The sequence below is a fragment of the Rana temporaria genome, chromosome 2, assembly GCF_905171775.1.
Source record: "Rana temporaria chromosome 2, aRanTem1.1, whole genome shotgun sequence".
NCBI classification, from domain to species: domain Eukaryota; kingdom Metazoa; phylum Chordata; class Amphibia; order Anura; family Ranidae; genus Rana; species Rana temporaria.
The window spans coordinates 303,453,114-303,475,651 of NC_053490.1; the positions used below are offsets into that span (position 1 = coordinate 303,453,114).

At 47.0% G+C, this 22,538-nt stretch overlaps 1 protein-coding gene across 3 annotated transcripts in view; it reads right to left on the bottom strand.

The window, feature by feature from the left end:
- The window catches only part of ZMYM4 (zinc finger MYM-type containing 4), a 142,862-nt gene that overhangs the window by 28,062 nt on the left and 92,262 nt on the right, over positions 1 to 22,538 (bottom strand). For all 3 annotated transcript variants that reach the window (XM_040337306.1, XM_040337305.1, XM_040337307.1), the window contains exons 20-23: positions 10,805 to 10,984; positions 7,897 to 7,988; positions 5,776 to 5,947; positions 4,597 to 4,748 (exon numbers count right to left, since the gene is read on the bottom strand). In XM_040337306.1, the coding sequence (XP_040193240.1) occupies positions 4,597 to 4,748; positions 5,776 to 5,947; positions 7,897 to 7,988; positions 10,805 to 10,984 (596 nt within the window). The remainder of the gene's footprint in view (positions 1 to 4,596; positions 4,749 to 5,775; positions 5,948 to 7,896; positions 7,989 to 10,804; positions 10,985 to 22,538) is intronic.

Sequence of the window (22,538 nt, forward strand, 5' to 3'; positions counted from 1 at the left end):
TCACAGTCAGAGACATCTGACTGACCCTCTGCTTGATCCTCCGATGGTAAATCAACCTCTTCCGGGGATAGTTGTTCCGTCAAAAGGAACTCTGCAGGGAGAGAGGGAGACCTGGTGCGTTTATCTCTTGAAAGAGAAAATGCAATTAAAGTCGCCAATCTTTTCTCCAGTCCACCCATGGCGGAGGCCAAAGCCTCCTCTGATACAAAAACTGGAGCAGGCGGGGCAAGGGCAGCTGAGGAACCCAACAGCCCTGATGAGACACCCAACAGCCCCGATGAATCACCCTGTGCCACCTCTAATTTATCAGGAGAAAAAATAGCCGCAGGAGCATGCCCGAGATCCTCTGAGCCTGATGGCGAACCCTTTGACTTTTTTGCATTTTTAGTCCCTGAGCCCTTTGCCATAGTAAAGCCGAGGTACTCACAGCCAGGAATTGCATCCACTTGCAGACCTATAGACCAGCACTGACGCTGCTATTTGATGGTCAGCGAGATGCAGAGCACACTATGCGCCTTAAGAAAATGCCACTGTCAATATATGCATGAAAAAACTGTGTCCACCGTCAGCCAGGATGGGTGAGGTAGACTGAGCTTTATGGTCTAGGTCGGGGATATGCAATTAGCGGACCTCCAGCTGTTGCAGAACTACGATTCCCATGAGGCATAGCAAGACTCTGACAGCCACAAGCATGACACCCAGAGTCAGAGGCATGATGGGACTTTTTACAACGTTTTTTACGTTTACGTTTTTTACGTTTTACAACAGCTGGAGGTCCGCTAACTGCATATCCCTGGTCTAGGTGCAAGTCACCTGACCTGCTCTGTCCTGCAATTTCAGCCTCATAGAGAGCAGCTGAAATTAATCCTCTCACACGCGTGTCGTTGCCGCGCGCCTATCCCGAGGCCGCGCGCATCCAGTAGTGCATAAATCTAGGCTATTGCGCGCACACCTATGATGGCTATTGCGCACGTGCGCCTGATGACTATTGCGCGCGTACGTGACGCTGACGTGCCCGTGCACGAGGTCTGCTGTCAGCCGAAGCCAGCATGTGAGGACCAAAAACAAACTTTTCTGTAGCCTAAGTTTTGGAGGGACTTTCCCCAGGAACCAACTACCAGCAGGCTAAATGATGCACTCAGGCAAGTACTCATTATAGATAAACCTCACAATCACTGCTACACCAGGACAAATGAAAAGATAGAGAAGGCACAGACAGGCAAACTTTAGGCAAACTAGCATAATGGCTCAAAAGAAGGAAACTTTCAGAACCAAGTTCTGAAAGACCCTTCACTTACCTTATCCAACGCTGCAGGCAGTCCATCCTTGCCCACCACGGAGAGCTGAGTCTGTAGACCTTCAGGGACCGGGGTCTATGGACAGGAACACCACACCCCTGGACCTGTATCGCACCCTGTCAGTAAGCTTTTGGTATTGGGTATGACCAAAGCACTGAAAACCCATGATCCAGCCCTCAAAAGAGCATTACAGGCAAAACCCCGTTCTTCTCAACCGAGGCCCGGGTACCGTCCCACTTTGGCTAAGAAGCACTTTGGACGGATCCGGTTTCTATGGAGGCTTTTTAAATCCAGCATGGATCCCTCCAGTGGAGCTCCTCAGAGCACATGTTCACTCGTGACCAACACCTTAGACACTGGCGAAAAAACTGAGGTACTCCCGGTATGGGAGGGGTTATATAGGGGAGGGAACTTCCTGCCTTAAGGGCGTGCCAGTGTCCATCACCTGAAGGTAGACTCTATAACCCACATAGTAATTACTATGCTTCTCTGTGTCCCGTGATGTACGAATAAAGAAAAGGTACTAGCACGTAAGCCCTTGTATCGAGTTGTCTGACCCATTTAGCAACGGTGGACTTAGGCAGGCCTTACACTGTTCGAATCTCGGCCATTCAGACCACGTATGGGACAGGCTGAATGTACCAAGTTGATTAATTTGGGTACAGTCAGCCTTCTGGATTTTAGCTATTATCGCTAGCAATGACTGTCTTCACCTGGCGTGGAGAATACAATGGCTCGGCAGGAGGGATTTCCACATTAACACTGTCTGTGTTGCTAGAGGAATTAAGGGAATTTAACTGCAATCACCATGTATGGACGGTATTAGAAACAGGATTTACTTTATGAAGACGTGCGCAAACCAGTGAGAGTGTTTTTCAGATAGGGTCTATTTGATAGCCACAGCCGTTGACAGCTCTGAACATGTCCATACAATGTAAAGCAATTGCTCTGGGATGCTTTGGGGCAGGGCACAAAGTAAGGACAATGTCCTCATTGAGTTGGAAGGCTGGTACCACCTTAGGCAAAAAATAGGGTCTTTAGACCCAAGACCACTTTATCCATGTGAAGAATCAGGAAGATGGAATGGATCAGGATGGAATGGAATTGTCAGTTAAGAGTACTTAAAGCGGGGGTTCGGTGCGACTCTATACGGCGCCTGCGCACCAACGTTCGGCTTCTTTCGGCAACTCGTGACGCGTAGTATGCGACGGTCGGAAGCCTGTCAATCAGATAGGAACGCCCAGTCCCGCAGAGGACATACCCGGAAGCGGCGGTGAAAATAAGGTATGTACGGGAAAAAAAAACAAAAAAAAACAGCCGATTGTCATTAGGACAACTCGGCTGAATGTAATGTTAAAAATTTATTTTTTGGGTGAACCTCCACTTTAATCCTAAACCCATAACGGTAAAATCAGTCTGTATATTCAATAAAGCATGATTATACTCCTGGCGGAAACCTAAGTGGGTAATCCTTTGCATTGTGGAAAAAGGCTGCTTGATCTTGTATGCACCGATCCTCCTCTTCTTCCGACTCCAAAACATGTCTGGATAGTACAGAGCCTTTGGAGTCCGGCTGCACATGCTCAGTTTGGTGTGTATTTTTTTTCCTTTTTCTTGGAAGCGTGCATGTGATCAGCACAGGGCCAATCAGCACTGTCCAGACAGAGGGTCAGGGGCCCTGCAGCCTGATACATCAGTATGAAAACTGCTATATACTGCTGATAAGAAATGGTATTTAGAAGTTTATATTTACTTAAATAATTGCATTTCCATGTTCCGTGTACTGTGGGAGACCAGATATACTGAATGCAGGCTCCTTGGTTCAGTAACACTTAAAGACCAAATTCTGGTCAAGTCCCAATTATAGAAACGCAAGAATGTGAGGTACAGAGTAAATAAATTACCAGATACGGTAGAGATTTCATGAAGTGGATTTTCGGTCTCTGTACGAACAGAGTGAGATAAATAAACCCCTGTCTTTCAAGGCTTAGGTCTCAACAGCCATGCTGTTAAAGTCAGTGACCGAGAAGCATGATGGATCAGGGGGCCGAGAAGTTCAAATAGGTATGTGTACCAGACCGGTTTCTTCTGGGCCAGTTAGGTGGGACGAAAGCCACAGATTTCTACTCTTCCTCTATTTTGCAGAGCAGTCGAGGAAGAATCTGCACCAGATAGAAGACATATTAACCCAAATGAAGTACAGAAAATTACCAGGGCACCCAATCCTAGTGCTGGAGGATACTTAGTTCTGGCCACAAACGGGTAACTTCTTGTTGAACTTAAAAGACAGGAAGGGAGCGAGAGATTGTTCTAATCTAGGCCAACAGAATGTTGTTGAAGAGGCCTTAGGTGGTTGGACCATAATGGCCAGGACCCTCTAAGAATCTATTCTAAAGAATAAGCTGAGCATATGATCTTTGGGAGGAAAGTCTGTTTGCCAGAAGGAAAACTTTTGCCTGGGACTTGTCCAGAATGAGGGGAAGGCTAAAGGGCAGACTTTTGGAAGCCGGAAAAACCAGGTGACAGTGAGGAATCTAGGTAGTCTTGAAGTAAAGGTTAAGGAGATATTTCTTGCACCTACAGAAAAGCCTTAATCTAGGTAAAAAAAATAAAATAAAACACTTGTTAAGTGTATAATAATTGGTTTGTGTGATCACGGACACATGTGTGCAGATGATCATTGGGAAATATGATTTTACTGTTACATATGTGGAATACATATGATTTTACTGCTGCATATGTGTGGGGACATGTGTGGGAACAGTGTTTTGGGGACATGTGTGGGAACAGTGTTTTGGGGACATTGTGTGGGAACAGTGTTTTGGGGACATTGTGTGGGAACAGTGTTTTGGGGACATTGTGTGGGGACACTGGGCCGGTAATCAGTGTGTAAAGAGCTGTAAAAAACAGCTCATCCTCACTGATCACGGGCCGGCTGCAGCGATCCGCTCTCCTTACTGAATTCGCCTAGCAACCGGCTTTCTATTTACATCACATGATGGCTGTGATTGGACACAACCATCATGTGATCAGGAGGGCCAATCACAGAGCCTCTTGCCAAATCGGAGATGTGCCGTGTTCGGGTGACACGAGCGCGCGATCGACCCTCCTTCTGAAGGACATTCCTGAACGTCAACTCCGAAGGAGGAAGCGCCCACCTGGCCGTATAAGTGCAGTGGCCGGGTGGGAGGTGGTTAAGTCTTTCTATGGGTTACAAACTTCACTAATCTTTTCCTATGTAATACAAAAGTATGGATGGACACTGTTGGCAATGGATGTTAAAACCACTGCTATTTACCTGCTGAATTCCAAGGCACAGATATAGGATGCTGTCTGCATTGTATTTTTCTCCATTTGGCCGTTGTACCTCCTGAATAAACTGGCACAAACCATAACTTAGTTCAGCAAAGGTGCATGATAGAATATCTTCTTTTAACTTTACAGGTCGCACTAGGAGGGAAAGAGAAGGAAATAGAGAATTTTTAAGGATTAAACAATATTCTTGGTAAACATGTACCATACGCATCATGTCATAGAAATGCATATTTCACCAAATTTTCTAGTTGGCACACAAAAATTGTACAGCAAAAAAAATTATAAAAAGGTATCTGAGAGGAATGCATACTGAACAGACAAAACTGAACTAGCAATGAGAAAACAGATCTACAATGAAGCTGCTGGTCAGTTCTACATGCTCTGTCACTATGCATTTTTTTTCTTGCTCTCCATGGTGACACACAGTAAAGCCTGTTGATCGTGGGAAGCCGACAGGTAGATTACAATCAGGTCTGTGCCAAGCTGTTTCCCCTGCAGCATGGCTCTGGATGGAAGGAGGGAGCACGGCAGCTGCTTTAGTTTACTTTGCAAGTTAACCAGCAGGTGATTGGCTGCTAGGCGGTCCTAGCAACCAATCATCAGCTTAACATAAAAAAAAAAAATCGGCTTCCGGTCCCTCCATCCAGCACCGTGCTGCCTCATATTCCTCTGTGATGTAAACCCGCTGTAAGGTAGGAGAGAGCTACCTACAGCTCATGTGAAAAGGGGTGTGTGGCAAAGGATAGCACTGTGGGGTGGGAGTGATTTGAAACGGGGCATAAGGACACATGTTTTTATTGTAGGCCCCCCTCCGGGGATCTTTGCATTCTTTAACGTTTTCCAAGTAGATCTCAACCTCTGGATGGACTTGGCCGTGGGAAGCGAAAAATGCATGCATGTCATCCCTGGTAAACACAGTTCTGAAGTCAAAACTACCACTACCTCACATTAAGTGTTTTAGTAGACCATCCAATGGGTAATACAATAGACTGTTTCTTGTGAACTCATGTCAATAAACCTACCCTGCTTGCCCACTACACAAAGAACACAAGATCTGTACATGTAAAAAGAGGTACAAACATCTCCTTTACAGTAAATGTATGAAACTTGGTGCCAAAGTTTATCATACACACTGGTTACCTGATTTAAGTATTGAATTTACCTCCAAACTTGATGTCTTCTGGCTCCTCTTGAGAGTTTTTCCACCGTACCCAATTCCTCCAAGCATTTACCCCATACATATATTTTAATGTGGAACCTAAAACCGAACATCCAGGATATGAACCCTGAATAAGGTTTCGTGGTTCCACAGCTACTACTGACTTTTTGCGACCCTATAAAAAATAAAAATAAAAAATTAATAACAATGCTGCAAACTGTTAAATAAGCTAAATCTGTGCTCAGTTGATTTGCTTCCATATAATAAAACAGCATCATCTGTTAATAATGTAAATGATCCACAACTGAATTTAATTGGTCTCAAAAGAAGATAGAAGGTCTTTTGAGGACGGCGCTAACTTTCTAGTGCACTATACAGACCAACATGGTAACAGTATTGAATTGGTCATGTGCCAGCTTTATACCTGAAGTAGTCATTGTAATGTGTGCATGTATGAGGGAACCCTTCACCTTAACCACTTAAGGACCCCTTCACGCCGATATACGTCGGCAGAATGGCACATCAACGTATATGTATGTTGTCCTTTAAGCCCAGCCATGGGGTCCCGGGCGCGCTCCCGCGACCCGGTCCGAAGCTCCGTGACCGCGGGGACCCGATCACCGCTGGAGTCCCGCGATCGGTCCCCGGAGCTGAAGAACGGGGAGAGCCGTGTGAAAACACGGCTTCCCCGTTCTTTACTGTGGCGGCGTCATCGATCGTGTCATCCCTTTTATAGGGGGACATAATTCATGACGTCACACGTACAGCCACACCCCCCTACAGTTGTAAACACACTTGAGGTAACACATAACCCCATCAGCGCCCCCTGTGGTTAACTCCCAAACTGCAATTGTCATTTTCACAATAAACAATGCATTTTAAGCTGTGAAAATGACAATGGTCCCAAAAATGTGTCAAAATTGTCCGAAGAGTCCGCCATAATGTCGCAGTCACGGAAAAAAAAAAAATCGCTGAACGCTGCCATTAGTAGTAAAAAAAAAAAAAAAAAAATCATAAAAATGCAATAAAACTATCTCCTATTTTGTAAACGCTATAAATTTTACGCAAACCAACCGATAAACGCTTATTGCGATTTTTTTACCAAAAATAGGTAGAAGAATACGTATCGGCCTAAACTGAGGAAAAAACATTGTTTATATATATTTTTGGGGGATATTTATTATAGCAAAAAGTAAAAAATATTGAATTTTTTTAAAAAAATTATCGCTCTAGTTTTGTGTATAGCGCAAAAAATAAAAACTGCAGAGGTGATCAAATACCACCAAAAGAAAGGTCCATTAGTGGGGAAAAAAAGGACGCAGTGCCGAATCTCAAAAAGGGGCAAGGTCCTTTAGCTGCATTTTGGTCCGGGTCTTAAGTGGTTAAATGGAACCCAGAATGGAGTGCAAATTTTCCACTCTCAAACGCAATGCCTTTGAGATGTGGTGCAACTACAAGAATGAAAAACGTAAAAAATAAAAAAAATTAAAGACATTTGCACAATTAAACATATTCAAATTTTGAGTAAGAATTTAAATCACGATTGTTCACAAATGGTAAAAAAGGCTCTGGGACACATTGTACTCCGGACTTATGAAATTATGCTTATGTAATTCAACCAAACCTAGAGTAAACATTATGGCTTTTAATGTGCCAATGTAAAATTTTCCTCAGTTCAATAAATGGGAGAAGATTATTCATAGGAGTTGTGCCTTTTCCTATTCATCACCTTCTTTCAAGGCATATGCTATTCAGCCAAGAGTGGTCATAATATGGCAAAATGTATACACAAAGATCACTTCTTAGTCCTTACTGTTAAGGCCAATTAAACAGAAAGATGCATACTGAATATGTACTTGCATTTGTGCAATAAAGTGTCACAGAAAAGACGACTTATCCTTTGGAACACGAAACCAAACTCTCAAAATATTGCATTTGCATACATATTGCAAAATATAAATTTGTCTATTGCTTGTATGAATGCCAAGTATTTCTTCAAATTAAAAGAACTGCATCAGCCATCTACCCAGCAGGATATCCTCAAAATCCCTACTATTCCTCTGAACACATTTGAGTTCCCTCCTTTACTAGTAAGATTTACATGAATACGAGGCTCCCACTTACCCGTTTTTTAGGTTGGGGAAATCCATCTCTGTGTTTTCGTCTGCCTCTGGACCGACCAAATCCACTGGAACCTTTTAGTGGGTCAAATGATTCTGTAAAGTGAATTAAAAGGACAGGTAAAAACGTGCAGTCTTGCATTTCTGCTACTGAATAGTATTCTAGAACACATTTGCCACCGCAATTCACGCTGTTCATTCTAAAAAAAATGTTTTGTTCAGTTTTAGATAAACTGGTGTGAGGTTAGAGTCCTTGCGTTTTGGGTGAAATTAAAGCTGTTTATACACTTAAATGTGTTTTTTTTTTTTTTTTTTTCAAACAGAATTCTCCATCCACCACAAACCAAGTCTCTTGTCTAACAAAAAAAAAAAAAAATCTTGTCATACAGTACAGGACACAGGCCAGATATTCAAAGACCCTGTGTATATAGGCTGCCATCTTCAATTGATTAGACACTAGCAAAGCTTTGCTGGACATGCCCTTTGGGGATACCCCTATAACCCTTTACCACTCTGAGAGACCTCTGTTTATTTTAGCAAATAATGCAGAGTGACACAAGAACAGAGTGGAGGGTGGCAATCGCGCGGCCTTCTGCAGGCCTATGCTTCCTTCTGTGATCTGGCGCCATCTTGTGGTGCCCGTTGGTATGACAATAAAACCAGCAATGCTAATGGTGCTTCCCCTGTGTTTTCACTGCCATCTCCTTCCCTCTAATTAGAACCCCCAAACATTATATATATTTTTTATTCTAACACCCTAGAGAATAAAATAGTGGTCTCTGCAATACTCTGTCACACCGTATATGTGCAGCGTTCTTACAAGCGTACTTTTTTGGGGAGATGGGGAAACACACTTTTTTTGTAAAAATAAATAAGACAACAGTAAAGTGGCCAAATTTTTTTTATATTGTGAAAGATAATGTTACGCCGAGTAAATTTATACCCAACATGTCACACTTCAAAATTGCGTCTGCTTGTGGAATGCCGACAAACTTTAACCCTTTAAAATCTCCATAGGCGACATAAAAAAATTCTACAGGTTGCATGTTTTGAGTTACAGAGGAGGTCTAGGGCTAGAATTATTTCTCTCGCTCTACCAAATCGCTGCGATAACTCATGTGTGGTTTGAACACCACTTTCATATGCGAGCGCTACTCACGTACGCGTTCGCTTCTGCGCGCAAGCTTGGCGGGGCGCGTTTCTGGCTCCTAACTTTTTTAGCTGGCTCCTAGAGTCCAAGCAAATTTGTCAAACCCTGGCATAATGCACATCACTTCAGTGTTGATTCTAGCGAAGGGAGATCGCTGGTTTCCATTCCCTCCACCTAGTAACATCTGCCACGGCAGTGGCCTTGTTTGATTTACATGCACCTGCGATACCAAACAAGTGTTGAGCAATAGTCATTTATGTAGATGTGAGTTTGTGTACTTTAGTTGGGGTAGGGAATTGAAATTTAAACATTTTTATCTCCCCATACATTTTTTTTTTCCTCATAACTTTATTGCTATCACAAGGTGGTTGATAAAGCACTGTCTCATAGGGAGGGAGCTTAACAGTTACTCTTTATTGAGATATCAGGGGTTTCTTTTTAAACACCGATGCCTCTAGTGTTCTCAGGAAACTCGAAGAAAGAATTACTAAATGTTGGGACTTTAAATGAAGCACACTGCTTAACTCAATGAATCAACGGAAGTAAATACATTTATTAGTTACAGATAGGGCATGACAAACGCCACTAAGGAGTAGGTAGGTAGGAAACTCCATCTTTTCTACAATATAGCCCACAGTCTGCTTTTAAAAAAGAAAAATCATGGCTGCAAGTGTGACTTTGAGTGTCTTTACATATCATTACTGCCACCCATAAGTTATGTTAGTTGCGGGGAAAAAAAGGGGGGGGGGGGGGTTGGTTAATTGTGGTTTGTGCTAAAACACGTAACAAATAGACTTCAGATTTGCAAATTTTATATATACATAGTTAATAAAGGATATTCAAGTTAGCGAGTTAGTATAAGGCTTCGGTCATATCACTGCAAGTGGTGTTGTGTGTGTGCGCAGGACAGCCAATTCTATCCTACAACAAGAAATGCAGGGGGGGGTGACTTTTTTTTTAAAAAAATCGCACTGGACTGAATTACATGGCGCTAGTTTAAAAGTGAATAACTTTTGACAAGTTCTCCGACAACCAAATAGAGCCAGCCTGAAACTTGTGTTGGGATGGGCGATTATTATTATTTAAGGTATTTATATAGCGCCACCAATTTTCACAGCGCTTTACATATACATTCACATCGGTCTCTACCCTCAAGGAACTTACAATCTAACGTCCCTAAGTCACATTCATATACTAGGGCCAATTTAGACAGAAGCCAATTAACCTAGATTAGCAGAGAGCTGGTCTATTCACAGCACAGCTCTGTACATTCCTTCCCTCCTCTGCCTATGTGGAGTGTGTGTGTGTGTGTGCGCCTTTCCTCCAATCAGCTGTCTGCCAGCGTATACAAAGACTTCACTCCCAGTGCTGAACAGGAAGAAAAAAAATTCTAACACGCTGTGCACTTTCTAAAGAATATAGCAAGCTGAAGACAGCAGATATACATGTAAAACTTATGAAGGGAGATTTGTTTCATCTCTGTATCATCTGAGGCTGTTCACTTCACTAGGTATATCTGAGGGTTTACATCCACTTTAGTGTGTGCAAAAAGATGCCACGGTTTCCAATGCATGGCGGAGCCATTTAGAATGGCACACTCATGGCGGTGCTAAACAGCAGTGCATTTCATGTGTCAAGAACGTGCATGTATGTGAAAGTGTTTCCGAGACGCAGTAGTGTAAATCTAGCCCAAAATGTCCAGGTCTGTTGGCTCTAAATGCGCTAATTTTTTTTTTTTTTTAAAGATCTACAATTGACAAACCTGTTGGGAAGTCTGTCTCCAAGTCCTGCTCGATTCCCACTCTGGACAGCTGCTGAAGGTCTGCATCAGTTTCTTGCAAGTTGTTTGACCTCAAAGTATAGTGGTTTAATTCATCCTCCCAGCTGTGTGGTGTAGACACTGCTTCAGATTCCAAGTCTCCACTGTATGTACTGCCCTGGTCTGTGACAAACACAACAATTTCAAAATAGCGATTACCTTATTATTTAAGACTGGCAATTATGAAAAATAATCCATCAATCTTTATGCAGTGCTAGTTGGGTATAGATCTTGGTGATAAGCAACAAGATCTTACACAATTACCGTTTTAAATATAATTTATGGTAAAACATTTTTTAGCCTGCATACTTCATGTTAAAAGATATCTATACCTGGGTTTGGTACTGAAGAGCTGGATCAATGTAACTATGCATATACAGTACCAAGCCTGAGAATCCCTCTAGAACAGGTGTCTTGAATTAAGATTTACGGAGGTCTGGTCAATAAAATTTCTTTCTGGCAGAGGTCTGAATCTGAGGTTTGTGCTATAACACCAGTTTCTCTGTACATCATGTCTTCAGACTACCCTTCACATCACAGACCCCTCTTCAAATCCGTGTAGATAGACCCCCCTTTCACATCACTGTCCCCCCCCCCGTCCCCCCAATTAAAGCAGTCCCAGAGTGTTCTTAGTTCCCCTTCACATTACAATGCTCCTTTAGATTGTAGTGCCCCAAAAAACAGTGTTCATTTATATCACAATGCCACATTCAATGCAAGCCTCCCCTGCACTGTCCTACCTTCGTCAGGGTAGGGGCACTTAGTCTAGGGCAGGGGTGGCAAACACAAGGCCCGCGGGACGAATCCGGCCCACCAGACCTTGCCATGTGGCCCGCGCAACGGTCGTCAGGTCGCCACCTCTTTTGTCTCCCAGGCAACACAAGTAAACATCCTCCCGGAAACACATTTAGACCAGATGGTGTCTTCCTCTATGCAGTCTTTCGGGAGAGTGTTTATACCAGCCTGCACAGAACCCGCCCATCACCTCCCCCGCTCTCACTATCTCTCTCTCTCTCTGTCACTGTGTTCATTTCCGGGATTGAGGAGACGCTGCTGAGCATGGAATACTTGCAGATATGTGTGCGGGCTGCGAGGTATGTGTTCACCCCTGGTAAAGTGTCCTTTCCATCTCCAAGGGAGCGCCATGCAATGTGACTGTCAGCGGTGTAGCGAGTGAGAGGCACAGGATTAGCCCAGGTGACATCGTACAGGCTCTTGCAGGTACAAGTGTCCCCTCGTTCATCACAGCTCAGAAAGAGGCAGCACAGGTGGGGGAGGTTATGCTCTCTAGCAGTAGAGAGCCGGTGGAGGAAGCAGTCATCGTGCAGCAGTGACACCGAGCAGGTCTGTGCAAGTTACAACACACACAGGGGTTGGGGGCATGGATACTTGCTGTGTGCTCTATTGGTCATAAGTGAGATCTGTAAGACTTCCACACACACCAAACCCCATCCCATCCACCCCCATCCTGTCCCCACTCCACCCCATCCTATCCCACCCCACCCTATCCTACCCCACTCCACCCCATCCTACTCCACTCCAACCCATCCCACTCAGCCCCATCTCATCCTACCCCATCCCACTCCATCCTACCCGACCCACCTCCATCCCATCCCATCCCACCCTATCCTACCCCATCCCATCCACCCCACCTCATCCTATCCCATCCTACCCCACCCCGTCACCATCCCATCCCGGCCCTCATCCCATCCCATCCTACTCCACTCCAACCCATCCCACCCCACCCCATCCGTCCGTCCCCATCACATAGTCCTACAGATACAACTGGCCCTTTGAGGGCAACCATACTGCTAATGCGGCCCCCGATGAATTTTAATTTGACACCCCTGGTCTAGGGTGTCCTCTTCTGGGTCTCCAGCTTGGCCACCGCTGTCAGCCTCACAGCAGAGCAGGGGGTGGGAGTGGGTGCTGTTAACAAGCGGTGATTACCCACTTGTTAATTTGAAAAGACTCCCACTCTCTGGACAGGACAGTCACTTGATTTGAGTCCAAACTGCAGTTCCGCCATTTTGTGATCCCTGCTCTAGAAGCCAGAAATCACTGTAGTATCATGCTACTTCAGTGATCTCCACTAGCTTCTCGGCCCCCTGCCAAGTGGTTGTCCTGCTGCATTCTATACATGAACGCTTTCTGAAGAACTCAGAGACTGGTAGAAACAATTTTGTCAGAGGCTGAATTATATGCACCTGAAGGGGGGGAGGGGGGGGTGATGACAATGCAAAGTCATAAGGAGGGCAATGCTTCGAAAAAAGTGAACAGCTATTACCCAGATTGCTTTTTAAGGTTTCCTGTAGGCCATTAGCAGAATGCATATTAACCACTTGCCGACTACCTAACGACTATATACAAATCGGCAGAATGGCACAGGCAGGCAAAGCAATGTACCTACAAGTTGCTTTGGATCTGCTGCCTAGCGGGCACACGCCCGCTGCGAGCTCCGTGACCATACCAGCGGACTCTATGTCTGCCGGTGTCCCGCGATCGTGTCACGGAGCTGCAGAACGAGGAGATGCCTATGTAAACAAGGCATTTGCCTGTTCTGCCTAGTGACAGGACAGTGATCTCCTGCTGCCTGGCAACGGGAGCAGCGATCATGGTCGTGTCACTTGTAGACCAGCCCCCTCACAGTTAGAATCACTGCCTAGGACACACTTAACCCCTTCCTCGCCCCCTAGTGTTCAACCCCTTCCCTGCCTGTGTCATTTACACAGTAATCAGTGCATTTTTATAGCACGGATTGCTGTATAAGTGACAATGGTCTTAAAATAGTGTCAAAAGTGTTCGTTGTGTCCACTTCCAAATTTTTTTTCACTCTTTTTTTAAAGGGCAAAAAATAAAAACCGCAGAGGTGATCAAATACCACAAAAAGAAAGCTCTATTTGTGGGGGAAAAAAGGATGTCAATTTTTGTTTGGGTGCAAAATCGTACGACCACGCAATTGTCAGTTCAAGTGACAGTGCCGCAAAAAAATAGGATTTTTGTACTCTGAGTTCATGGACGGACACAGCAGCCTTGACCTTAGGTTATATCCGCTTTTCCAGGAGAGGTTTACCCAGAAACACAGCACTTAAAGTGTCAACAACTTTCCTTCAGTGCAGCTCCTCCCAGGGGGCGTGGTTCCCCGGGTATAACCCACACCCTGTTCTAACAGCCTCAGTTCGTAACAAGCAGTACAAACAAAAGGAGGGGTGGGTGCTGTGTCCGTCCATGAACTTAGAGAAATGGATTTTACGATGAGTACAAAAATCCTATTTTCTCTTCCGTTCATGGACGGACACAGCAGCCTTGACCTTAGGGACGCCCCCAAACAGTGTCAAAAAATTTGAGGGGTAGGAAAACAACATAGCAAACCAAACTTCACCCCAAACAAAACCGGAGTTACTCAACGGAGGAACTCCAACCTTAAACTGCCGCCTGTAACACCCTGCGGCCAAAGGAGGCATCAGAAGATGCACTCGCATCCACCTTGTAAAATTTTGAAAACGTGTGGACCGACGACCAGGTCGCTGCCTTACACACCTGTAGTACAGAGGCTTGATGGCGGAAAGCCCAAGAAGCACCGATCGCCCTGGTCGAATGCGCCGTGACCCGAAAGGGAGGCGCCCGCCCCTTCAGGGCATAGGCCTGAAGCACAACCCGTCAGATCCACCTGGAAATGGTGGCCGACGAGACTGCCAGACCTTTTCTGGGACCAGACACCGACAAGAACAGTGAGTCCGACTTCCGGAGCGGAGCTGTCGCCAACAAGTACACTCGAAGGGCCCGAGCCACATCCAGGGAATGTAAAGTGGCCTCCTTCAGGTTCTTCGGCTGAGGACATAAGGATTGAAGAACATTGTCCTCATTAATGTGAAAGGCCGAAACAACCTTTGGGAGAACAGAAGGCTGCGGACGCAGCACCACCTTATCCTTATGGATGACTAAGTAGGGAGCCTTGCAGGACAAGGCCGCCAGTTCAGACACCCATTTGATCGAGGTAATCGCCACCAGAAAAACCACCTTCTGTGACAGAGTCAACAAGGGAATCTTCCGAATGTCCTCAAAGGGAGCTCGTTGAAGCACCGAAAGGACTAAATTCAAATCCCATGGAGGCAGTGGAGGGCGCACAGCAGGGGCCACATGCCGGACCCCCTGCACAAACGTGCGTATCAAAGAGTGCGCTGCCAAGGGACGCTGAAAGTAAACAGCCAGAGCAGAAATCTGGCTCTTGACCGTACTCAAGGCGAGAGCCTGGTCCACTCCCCGCTGTAGAAACAGAACAGCAGAATCCGGGACACCACGTATGTACGGGGGTGCCACTTCATCTCCTCACACAGAGATGTAGGCCTTCCACGTACGATGGTAAATTCTCCTAGAAGTAGACTTCCGTGCACGCAGCATGGTAGAAATCACTGAGCCCGATAGGCCCCGGTCCTTCAACACCTGGCTCTCAACAGCCACGCCATTAAAGCCAGCGACTGTAAAGCAGGGTGAAAGATCGGACCCTGCGACAGAAGATCTTCTCTCAGGGGTAGACGCCAGGGGACGTCTGCCACCAGACGCACCAGGTCCGCGTACCAGGAGCGGCGCAGCCAATATGGGGCGATCAGGATTGTTGGAATCCCTTCGGCTTCCACTCTGCGCAGCAGGCAAAGAAGAAGCTTCAGAGAAGGGAAGGCGTAAATTAGGCGATAATGACCCCAAGGTGCCACCAACGCGTCCGCCCACGGGTCTTTCGACCTGGCAACGAACCATGGCACCTTCCGATTGAGACGGGACGCTAGAAGGTCCACGTCCGGAGTGCCCCACTTTTGTTCAGTCCAGTGTTTGGCGACTCAGGTAGTCGGCTTGCCAATTCTGAACACCCGGACGTGGCGTTGTCGGACTGGATCCTGACCGGTCGGTCCTGCAGATCCAGGGACCACCTGGCAAGGTGCACAGCTTGATCGCTCGGAGCTCCAGAATATTGATCGGCAGGCGGGACTCCTCCTGAGTAAAGCGCCCCTGGGCTGACCGGGTGCCCCAAACGCCCCCCCCTCCCAACTGGAGAGGCAGGCATCCGTCGTGACTATTGTCCAGCGGCACGGTAGAAAAGACTTCCCGGTCCGAAGCACCGGAGAAGTCCACCACCACACCAGGGAGGACTTGACCAGATGGCTCAACTGAATCTGGAAATCCAGAGATGACGGGGGCTTGTCCCAACGTGACAGAATTTCCTTCTGTAGCTCCCTGGTGTGGAATTGGGCATATGGGACTGCTTCGAAAGAGGCCACCATCAGACCCAGAACTCTCATGCAGAATCGAAGAGACGACCACTTCTGGGTCGACAACTGCTGCACAGCAGATCGCAGGATCTTCAGTTTCTCCGTCGGGAGGAAAACCCGCGCCTCCGCAGCATCCAGGACTAGCCCCAGGTATTCCAGTCTCTGGGACGGAACTAACACTGACTTCTGGAAATTCAGAAGCCAGCCGAACTCTTGGAGAGTCTGACACGTGATAGACACATCCTCCTCTAACTCTGAGCCTGAGGAAGCTCGCAGGAGAAGGTCGTCCAGATACCCCACGATAGCGATCCCTCGCTGTCTCAGCAGGGCCAGTATCGGGGTGAGCACCTTGGTAAAAACCTGTGGTGCCGATGCCAGGCCGAACGGGAGGGCCACAAATTGAAAGTGGTCCTCCCCGACCGCAAATTGCAGAAATCTCTGGTGCTTTGTGCATATGGTAACATGCAGGTACGCGTCCATGATATCCAAGGACGCCATGAAGTCCCCCTGATGGAGTGCCGCTATCACCGAGCGAATCGACTCCATCCTGAATTTTTGGACCTTGACAAAAACAATTGAGGGCCTTGAGGTCCAGGATTGGACGGACCCCTTCCTTCTTGGGGACCACAAACAGATTGGAGTAAAACCCCTGAAACCGTTCCTGCGAGGGAACTGGCACAATCACTCCTGACCAGAAGATCCTGGACAGCCCCCGCCAGCGTTCCGGAGGAAGCTGGAGGTTGGAAGGAAAGAATCGGTTTGGTGGACAAGAGAGAAACTATCTTGTACCCAGAGGAAACCACTTCGCAAACCCAACGGTCGGAAAGACGAGACCTCCACTGAGCAGCGAATTCGCGAAGCCGGCCCCCCACCCGAGACACCCGCGGGGCAGACCTTCATGCGGAAGCAGGTTTGTCCGCAGGCTTGTTAGGCTTGCAGTACCAGGCGCGCCTCTGCCCCGCAGCGGGGGCCTTAGCACCTTGCGGATTTTTTCCCGCCGTGCTGGGCGCACAAAAAAAAAAATGCTTGGGGGTAGTAAAGGAGGGGCCTTGCTTACGGCGAGGCTCCTTGCCCTTCCCAGACTGTGGAAGCAGCATGCTATTACCACCCGTGGCATCCTTAATGATGTCATCCAGGGATGACCCAAAAAGCCGCTCACCCTTAAAGGGCAAATCCACCAAGGCCTTTTTTGAGGATTGGTCTGCATTGACCAGCATTTTAGCCACACAAGGCGGCGCAATACCACCACATAGGCGGAGGCCCTGGAAAGCAAGGGAAGCATATCAAGGACCGACTCACAGACGAACATCAGACCCTGAACCAATTGTTCAGCCAGGTCCTTACAGGTTTCTGAAGCATTCCGCTCCTCCAGCTCCTGCAGCAGGAGCTTCGCCCTTTCGGTCAGTCTGACACCAGGGTCCCAGCCAAAACCGTCCTTACAGCCGAACCCACTACAGTGAAAAGGGAGTGGGCCACAGCCTCCACTCTCCTATCAGCAGGGTCCTTAAATGCAGGAGCCCCTTCCACGGGTAACGTGGTGGCCTTACTCAATCTGGACACGGGAGGGTCCACAGACGGAGGAGAGACCCACTTTTTAAAAAAGTCCTCCTCAAAGGGATAACGGGTCGCAAAGTACTTTGGAACAGCAAAAACTTTCTGCGGTGTATCCCATTCCTTGCACAATAAGTTGTCCAAATAAGGAACACAAGGAAACACTTTTGTGGTGCGCGGCGGTTTGCGGAACCCAAAAGGGACCGGCACATCTGGTGCCTCCGCCAAAACCTCAAGTTTTTGAGTTTCACGCACCGCAGAAATAAGAGCTCTAACAAATTCCTTATCAGCAGCTGTCCCTGAAGCAGAGTCATCCTCACTGTCCGCGTGGGTTAAGGCCGCATCCTCTGACACTACAGAACCAGAGGCAGAAGCAATAGCAGGGCATGACTCGGTGTCAAGAGGCATCCCCAGAAGCAGGCTCAGGGAGGGGGCGCTTTTTACCCCCCATGTGGGCACTAGCTGCTTCAAACCTGGTGCGAAAAGCCTCCAGGACAGCAGACATTGCCTCAACAGATGTGGCAGGGGGAGGGACATCAAGGGTTAACTCAGGCATTGCTGGGGAAGAAGTGCCTGGTTCAGGCTCCATAGTGCCCCACCGCTGTGTCACCCAAACTGCAAAGCAGAAACACCCACCGGTCACCTCCTGGCCGTTAGTAACAGAGATAGGGACCCCCAGGGAACGCTCAACCCCGCCCGGTGCAGCGTGAGCCGAGACAAGCCTGTGGTGTGCTGAGAAGCCGGCTGCGCTGCGTCTGTCCCCTCAGGAGGATTTGCGGTCTTTTTGCAGCGCTAAAACGGCCGCACGAGGCCAAACAAAATCCAAGATGGCCGCCGTATGTGAAAAAAGCACCATAGGACCACAGGAAAATGGCCGCCGAGCTATATAACGCGCGACCACGTCAAAAGGGCGGCCGTTGCACATTTAAAACACCAAGAATGACAGTACACAGCGCAGCACAGTATTAACACAGTGCAACACTCAAAAGACCTGAAAGTGAACACACACAGCCCCCGGTGTAATAAAGTGACCCCGGAAGGCCCCACCTCACAGCCGCTACCCAAATGGGAAAGGAGGGAGAGGAATTAAGTGAGAGAGGAAAGCAGGGCAAACCCTCAGTCGACCTCCCAGGGGAAAATTCCAGCCACACCACCTTACCTGAGCAAGGGGCCACTACTTACCTGTCCTGCGACCACCGGCTGGAGGTATCCCAGACAGAACCAACGTCCGCTAAACGGCATGGCTGTCGGCCAGACACACTGTGACAAAGCCATAGAGACCGGTCATATGTGTGCCCTAGAACAAAATGTTCCCCGGCCGCCCCTGGAGCAAAGGGGGGTGTCGTGGACGACCCAGAGCAGAGCCGAGGGCCGGCACACGATCGATGTCCGAAAATGGGGGGACTACAAGAGTCAAGACCCAGCCTGTCACCCAGTCGGCAGTTGATAGAAGAATCTCAGGATCCAAAAATGCAGAAACAAAACAATAAAAAGCGAAAAAAATCGCAAGAAAAAAAATCTCCAGAGTACAGGACTCCAGAGTGCCTGTCCTCTCCTGACGTTAGGCAGAGAAAAACTGAGGCTGTTAGAACAGGGTGTGGGTTATACCCGGGGAACCACGCCCCCTGGGAGGAGCTGCATTGAAGGAAAGTTGTTGACACTTTAAGTCAGGGATCCTCAAACTACGGCCCTCCAGCTATTGTAGAACTACACATCCCATGAGGCATTGTAACACACTGACATTCACAGACATGACTAGGCATGATGGGAATTGTAGTTCCTGAACAACTGGAGGGCCATAGTTTGAAGACCCATGCTTTAAGTGCTGTGTTTCTGCCTAAACCTCTCCTGGAGAAGCGGATATAACCCAAGGTCAAGGCTGCTGTGTCCGTTCATGAACGGAAGAGAAATAGCCCCGTCATTGGGCAGCCAATTTTTCCGGGGGTTAAGGTAGTTAAGTCAAAAATGTATTGTTGTTCCAAAGGGTAGCAAGAGAAGTCTTCTCCATTCCCAGAACTAAATACTGACTCTACAGGCCAGGAGCAAACCCATTCTCAGGGACAGACAATTCAGTGGGCTTAGAAACTTCAACCAGAGCAAGAAAGGAAAGAGCTGATATAATCTAAGAGGAGACAGGTTGGCTCTAAGAGGGTGACCCACAGTCACATAACTCTCCTGTAACAGCCAAGATAAAGGGTATAGACGCGAAAACCAGGATGCTCTTGTTTCTTTTGCCGAATAAAAATCATGAGTAAAACTGCCTGCAGGTGATGAAAAAAATTCCAACACTGATTTTTAACGATGCAAGATTCATCCTAACCCTGGAGACACTTAGACCATCAGGTCAACCCAGGTTGACCGTTTTCACCACAGGAGGTTGTTGTCTGGGTGTACCAAAATGGGGGTTTCCATGAGATGCACCAAGTCAGACCCTGGATAGGCTGCCTGCCCGAAGGGAAAAACTACACAACAGCCTAGTCACACCTATTCCAAGAACAGGGAAAGGAAAGGGAGGCGACTTATTCACACACACTGAGGCAAATGGGCACTTTAGCTTCCAGGAGAATGTGAAGGGTGCCCGGAGTAAAAGAAATACCCGACAGCCCATAAGGTTCCTCCACTTGGGAAAAAAATAAAGGGGGGGGGGGGGGGATGCAACGACACCTTTATGCTGATGAAGGCTTTGCTGGTGGTTTTGCCATAAGCCTGCAAGAAGCCAGAGAACCAGGCTTGGAAAGCCTAAATGTCTCTATTCCAAGAATAGTGGAAGGAAAGTGGAAACCTCTCTGGACTCTTTACACTGAGGCAGACGGGCACTTTTGCCTCCAGTGATATCATTGATGATAATGTGAAGGCTATTGGTCTGAAGAGGCATCATTCCTTGAAGAGCAAGCAGGTCACACGCTCCTTGGACAGAAGGTCCATATGCCAGCAATTTAACCAGAGTAATCTGCGCATGTGTATACACAATACCCAATACTGGAAAGCCGAGAAGCTTCCAGCAGGTCCTCACAGTTTAAGTGGAATGCCGCGTACACACGATCGGAAATTCCGACAAGAAAAGTCAGATGTGAGCCTTTGGTCGGAAATGCTGACCGTGTGTATGCTCTATCGAACTTTTGATGTCGGAATTTCCGCCAACAAAAGATTGAGAGCAGGTTCTCTATTTTTCCGACGGAAAAACCGCTCGTCTTTATGCAACTCCGACGTGCAAAAAAACACTCATGCTCAGAATCAAGCATTGAACTTCACTGATCTCAGCTCGTCGTACGTCACCGCATTCTTGACGGTCGTAAATTCCGACAAGATTTGTTTGACCATGTGTATGCAACAGTAGTTTGAGACAAAATATCGAAATATCAAAAAATCCAGTTTTCTTGTCGGAATTTCCAATCGTGTGTACACGGCATTAGGTTCCAGTTTGACATATTAATCTCACAGCCAGAGTTACGGGCCCACTAGTAAGGACAGTTTTAGTTCCTGACCTACCAGGCTACATGCTTGGATAAGGCTCTGGTATTGATTTTGGGGGAAAGGGGGACCCTTGCACCTTTTTTTTTTTTGCGTGAGGTCGACTGCAAAATAAAAAAAATCGGACCGACCCAAAGGGCATTGTACGAATTGGGGGGTACTGCACACTTTAAAAAAAACAAAAAATAATTATACTGTTGGCTCTTCTGTTTACATTTTGCTGTCAGTGAGGAATCCCCGGCTGACAACAAAGATGGGTCATGGTTGTTAGGGGGCTGGCTCCTTAAAAGTCAGCAGCCCTGAGCAGTCACTACCAAATGTTTCAGGTTCCTGCTGCAGTATGTCTGCGGTACAATAATGTGCAAACATACATATAAATACTGCAAAATTAAATAAACGTGATGTGACATTTAACATGCATTTTGTGGATTGCACGTTCCCAAGTTAAATACTGCATGTGTCATTTAAAACTAAAACAATCATGCTTTAACACCTAGTGAACTGAGCCCAGTATTCATTAACCAGTTCCCGACCTCCTCATGTACATATTCGTCAGCAGAATGGCACGGACAGGCACATGTACGTACCTGTACGTCCTCTGCTAGACGTGGGTGGGGGGTCCGATCGGGACCCCCCCCCCCCCCCCCGGTACATGCGGAGGTCGGGTCCGCTCGGGGAGCGATCCGGGACGACGGCGCGGCTATTTGTTTTTAGCCGCTCCGTCGCGATCGCTCCCCGGAGCTGAAGAACGGGGAGAGCCGTGTGCAAACACGGCTTCCCCGTGCTTCACTGTGGCGGCGCATCGATCGAGTGATCCCTTATATAGGGAAGACTCGATCGATGGTGTCAGTCCTACAGCCACACCCCCCTACACTAGTAAACACACACTAGGTGATCCCTAAATGTTACAGCGCCCCCTGTGTTTAACTCCCAAACTGCAACTGTCATTTTCACAATAAAGAATGCAATTTAAATGCATTTTTTGCTGTGAAAATGACAATGGTCCCAAAAATGTGTCAAAATTGTCCGCCATAATGTCGCAGTCACGAAAAAAATCGCTGATCGCCGCCATTACTAGTAAAAAAAAAAAAACCATCCCCTATTTTGTAAACGCTATAAATTTTGCGCAAACCAACCGATAAACGATTATTGCGATTTGTTTTACCAAAAATAGGTAGAAGAATACGTATCGGCCTAAACTGAGGAAATTTTTTTTTTTTTATATATATGTTTTTGGGGGATATTTATTACAGCAAAAAGTAAAAAATATTGCATTTTTTTAAAAATTGTCGCTCTATTTTTGTTTATAGCGCAAAAAATAAAAACCGCAGAGGTGATCAAATACCACCAAAAGAAAGCTCTATTTGTGGGGAAAAAAGGAAGCCAATTTT